Source organism: Aplysia californica, unplaced genomic scaffold (assembly GCF_000002075.1).
Source record: "Aplysia californica isolate F4 #8 unplaced genomic scaffold, AplCal3.0 scaffold01079, whole genome shotgun sequence".
NCBI lineage: Eukaryota > Metazoa > Mollusca > Gastropoda > Aplysiida > Aplysiidae > Aplysia > Aplysia californica.
This window is the reverse complement of record NW_004798349.1, coordinates 129819-135198: the sequence shown is the minus strand read 5'-3', so window position 1 is coordinate 135198 and position 5380 is coordinate 129819. Positions and strand designations below refer to the sequence as shown.

General features: G+C 44.1%; 1 protein-coding gene and 1 long non-coding RNA gene across 5 annotated transcripts in view; both read right to left on the bottom strand.

The window, feature by feature from the left end:
- LOC101848707 (rho guanine nucleotide exchange factor 10-like protein) overlaps positions 1-5380 on the bottom strand; it is a gene marked incomplete in the record, with an annotated part of 72194 nt that overhangs the window by 20574 nt on the left and 46240 nt on the right. The window contains 1 exon segment of the mRNA XM_035973250.1: positions 3551-3669. Within this exon segment, the coding sequence (XP_035829143.1) occupies positions 3551-3669 (119 nt within the window).
- Positions 9-1849, bottom strand: LOC106013646. 4 transcript variants are annotated; one of them, XR_004859326.1, is made up of 3 exons: positions 742-1849; positions 510-689; positions 9-457 (listed from the first exon to the last, which is right to left on the bottom strand). It is a non-coding gene; the product is annotated as an uncharacterized LOC106013646 (long non-coding RNA). The 4 variants fall into 4 exon arrangements; XR_004859327.1 differs by having other exon boundaries at positions 536-689; XR_001185399.2 differs by having other exon boundaries at positions 9-569; positions 656-689.

Here is a 5380-nt window from a genome sequence, read left to right as displayed (position 1 = left end):
ATGGGTAACACACATACACACCTGGCCTTGTTACATGGGTAACACACCTGGCCTTGTTACATGGGTAACACACCTAGCCTTGTTACATGGGTAACACACCTGGCCTTGTACATGGGTAACACACCTAGCCTTGTTACATGGGTAACACACATACACACCTGGCCTTGTTACATGGGTAACACACATACACACCTGGCCTTGTTACATGGGTAACACACCTGGCCTTGTTACATGGGTAACACACATACACACCTGGCCTTGTTACATGGGTAACACACCTGGCCTTGTTACATGGGTAACACACATACACACCTGGCCTTGTTACATGGGTAACACACCTAGCCTTGTTACATGGGTAACACACCTGGCCTTGTACATGGGTAACACACCTAGCCTTGTTACATGGGTAACACACATACACACCTGGCCTTGTTACATGGGTAACACACATACACACCTGGTCTTGTTACATGGGTAACACACCTGGACTTGTTACATGGGTAACACACCTGGCCTTGTTACATGGGTAACACACCTGGCCTTGTTACATGGGTAACACACATACACACCTGGCCTTGTTACATGGGTAACACACCTAGCCTTGTTACATGAGTAACACACCTGGCCTTGTTACATGGGTAACACATATACACACCTAGCCTTGTTACATGGGTAACACACATACACACCTGGCCTTGTTACATGGATAACACACCTAGCCTTGTTACATGGGTAACACACCTGGCCTTGTTACATGGGTAACACACATACACACCTGGCCTTGTTACATGGGTAACACACCTGGCCTTGTTACATGGGTAACACACCTGGCCTTGTTACATGGGTAACACACATACACACCCGGCCTTGTTACATGGGTAACACACATACACACCTGGCCTTGTTACATGGGTAACACACCTAGCCTTGTTACATGAGTAACACACCTGGCCTTGTTACATGGGTAACACATATACACACCTAGCCTTGTTACATGGGTAACACACATACACACCTGGCCTTGTTACATGGGTAACACACATACACACCTGGTCTTGTTACATGGGTAACACACCTAGCCTTGTTACATGGGTAACACACCTGGCCTTGTTACATGGGTAACACACCTGGCCTTGTTACATGGGTAACACACCTGGCCTTGTTACATGGGTAACACACATACACACCCGGCCTTGTTACATGGGTAACACACATACACACCTGGCCTTGTTACATGGGTAACACACATACACACCTAGCCTTGTTACATGGGTAACACACATACACACCTGGCCTTGTTAAATGGGTAACACACCTGGCCTTGTTACATGGGTAACACACCTGGCCTTGTTACATGAGTAACACACCTGGCCTTGTTACATGGGTAACACACCTGGCCTTGTTACATGAGTAACACACCTGGCCCTTCTCATCAAACTACATATCAATAGAGAGAGAAAAGAAAATAGTTGTCTCCATCGACAACAACTTAGAGTAGAGCAAGCCAGAACAATGTATGATTTTCTTACTTTAGACGACACAGACAGACAGACAATGTATGATTTTCTTACTTTAGACGACAGAGACAGACAGACAATGTATTATTTTCTTACTTTAGACGACAGAGACAGACAGACAATGTATGATTTTCTTACTTTAGACGACAGATTTGTTTTCTCCATCGACAACACTCAGACAGAACAAGCCATAACGATGGAATCAAGGGGAAAGAACTGAGACAAGCATTCCCAGTCCCAACGTGGGGTCCAACCCTCTCACACCTTGTGTGTAAGAAAAACAACACGCCTTGCGTGTGTAAGAAAAACAACACGCCTTGCGTGTGCAAGAAAAACAACACACCTTGTGTGTAAGAAAAACAACACGCCTTGCGTGTGTAAGAAAAACAACACGCCTTGCGTGTGCAAGAAAAACAACACACCTTGTGTGTAAGAAAAACAACACACCTTGTGTGTGTAAGAAAAACAACACACCTTGTGTGTGTAAGAAAAACAACACGCCTTGCGTGTCACGCCTTGCGTGTCACGCCTTGCGTGTGTAAGAAAAACAACACACCTTGTGTGTAAGAAAAACAACACGCCTTGCGTGTCACGCCTTGCGTGTGTAAGAAAAACAACACGCCTTGCGTGTGTAAGAAAAACAACACGCATTGCGTGTCACGCCTTGCGCGTCACGCTTTGCGTGTGTAAGAAAAACAACACGCCTTGCGTGTGTAAGAAAAACAACACACCTTGCATGTGTAAGAAAAACAACATACCTTTCTGTTTTTGTGAAGTACAAGGTGTGCTTTACGTCCAATGGTCTATCTAGACATGACCTCATAGCTTCAATGATAAGTTTTCCAAAGCTGATATATCAACAGCACATGAGGCACATACTCTTCACAGAAATACTTTCTGAAAATCCCACAAGGTCTAGGGGAAGGCCTGAAAATGTAAAACTACTCTGGGGGGGCTCTGGTGGTCTAGAGGTCGAGGTGTTCGCCTCTCCTTCAACATGTCTGGTGGTCTAGAGGTCGCGGTGTTCGCCTCTCCTTCAACAGGTCTGGTGGTCTAGAGGTCGCGGTGTTCGCCTCTCCTTCAACAGGTCTGGTGGTCTAGAGGTCGCGGTGTTCGCTTCTCCTTCAACAGGTCTGGTGGTCTAGAGGTCGCGGTGTTCGCTTCTCCTTCAACATGTCTGGTGGTCTAGAGGTCGCGGTGTTCGCTTCTCCTTCAACATGTCTGGTGGTCTAGAGGTCGCGGTGTTCGCTTCTCCTTCAACATGTCTGGTGGTCTAGAGGTCGCGGTGTTCGCTTCTCCTTCAACAGGTCTGGTGGTCCAGAGGTCGTGGTGTTCATCTCTCCTTCAACATGTCTGGTGGTCTAGAGGTCGCGGTGTTCGCCTCTCCTTCAACATGTCTGGTGGTCTAGAGGTCACGGTGTTCGCCTCTCCTTTAACAGGTCTGGTGGTCTAGAGGTCGCGGAGTTCATCTCTCCTTCAACAGGTCTTGGATTTCAAACCTGACAGCGACGTAAAATCTTCTCTAAAATTGTCTCCTTTCACATCCTTTCCTGCTCTCTAGCATTGTTCTGTCGTCTTCTTTCGTCTCCCCTTTCTGCCCCTACACCTAACCCCCTCCTCTGGGCTCCTGACTCTTTCTGCAGCCTTTCTACTGTTACTCCTTAGCTCCTTCTTACTGCTGTCTTTCAGCCACACCCCTGATCTTCCGGTAGGTAAGATCCAACATATAGCCTTCTGGGATAAGAGCTAAAAATCTCAGAGGTCCCTTGTACAAGTTGTGCATGTTAAAGATCCCCTGGTGGTCTAAAATCAATAAGAGTATGCTTCAGTCACCACTTGGGCAATATTCAAAATCAACCCTTAAAAATCTGTAAATGTTTAACATGTCCCGTGCGCTCATATGACCTTACGTAGTTGCGAACACTGTAAAACATTTAACAAAACAAAATAAACAAAAACCTATCGTGATCAGCCCTTGTCCCACCTATTGGTGTAGCAAGTGCCGTAAAACTCTTCCTCAATCTCAAACCTACTTGGAGTTGTCCACCAGAACGATGGAGCAGCTGTTGACCAGCCGCAGTTGCTCGTCTTTGATCTGAATCATTCGCTGGAGATCTCGGGACACTTCATGAACAAGCTCCTCACTCAGGCCCTGACAGACAGACAGAGGGAGATACAACCATAACAACAATACAGACAGAGGAAGATACAACCATAACAACAATACAGACAGACAGATACAACCATAACAACAATACAGACAGAGGGAGATACAACCATAACAACAATACAGACAGAGGGAGATACAACCATAACAACAATACAGACAGAGGAAGATACAACCATAGGCTTGTACTAAAGAAAAAGAAGAGGGACCACATTACTCCCATGTTAAGAACTTTGCATTGGCTTCCCGTGTCAGCTAGAATGTCATATAAAATTGCAATATTATGTCATAAATGTGTCAATAACAAAGCTCCCTCATATCTTAGTGATCTCATCCAGATTTATGTTCCATCTAGATCACTAAGATCAGGCGACCAGTATCTTTTACGAGTTCCTAGAAAAGGCGGTAAAAAATTAGCCGAAAGATCGTTCGCCCACCTTGCTCCGTCAGTTTGGAACTCTCTTCCCCAACCCTTGAGACATACAACATCTGAGTCTAAATTTTAAAAATCTTTACAGACACATTTGATGACATCCTTTTTAAGTCAGTAGATTCATGTTCAATACAATGTTATGTAAATGTCTATGTATCCATTTATGTATTTTGTGAATTGCAGTGTATATATCATTTTATTCTCATTTCGTGACGATGTGTAATCGTGTGTGTGTGATAAGCAAGTAGATGTGTGTGTGTGTGTGTGTGTGTGTGTGTACGTGTGTGTGTGTGTGTGTGTGTGTGAGTGTGTGTTATTGTGTGTGTGTGTGTGTTTGGCATACATGTGTGCACGTTATGTGTTCGTGAGTGTGTATGCGTGTGTTTGTGTGTGTGTATATGTATATGTGTGTGTGTTTGTGTGTATATGAGTGTGTGTGTGTGAGTGTGTGTGTGTGTCGCGTGCATGAATATTTTTCTTACATGCATTTATGTAAAGCGCCTAGAGCTGTGTTTACACGGGAGTGGGCGCTATAGAAATGATCTTCATTACTATTATTATTATAACAACAATACAGACAGACAGATACAACCATAACAACAATACAGACAGAGGGAGATACAATCATAACAACAATACAGACAGAGATAGATACAACCAAAACAACGATTTAGACAGAGGGAGATACAACCATAACAACAATACAGACAGAGACAGAAACAACCATAACAACAATACAGACAGACAGATACAACCATAACTACAATACAGACAGAGGGAGATACAATCATAACAACAATACAGACAGAGATAGATACAACCAAAACAACGATTTAGACAGAGGGAGATACAACCATAACAACAATACAGACAGAGACAGAAACAACCATAACAACAATACAGACAGACAGATACAACCATAACTACAATACAGACAGAGGGAGATACAATCATAACAACAATACAGACAGAGGGAGATACAACCATAACAACAAAACAGACAGACAGATACAACCATAACAACAATACAGACAGAGGCAGATACAACCATAACAACAATATCTGAAATGTGTCACATCAAACCCCGCCCCTAGATGCTCTATCAGAAATGTGTCACATCAAACCCCGCCCCCTAGATGCTCTATCTGAAATGTGTCACATCAAACCCCGCACCCTAGATGCTCTATCTGAAAAGTGTCACATAAAACCCCGCCCCCTAGATGCTCTATCTGAAATGTGTCATTGGGGAACTTAAAACGTCCC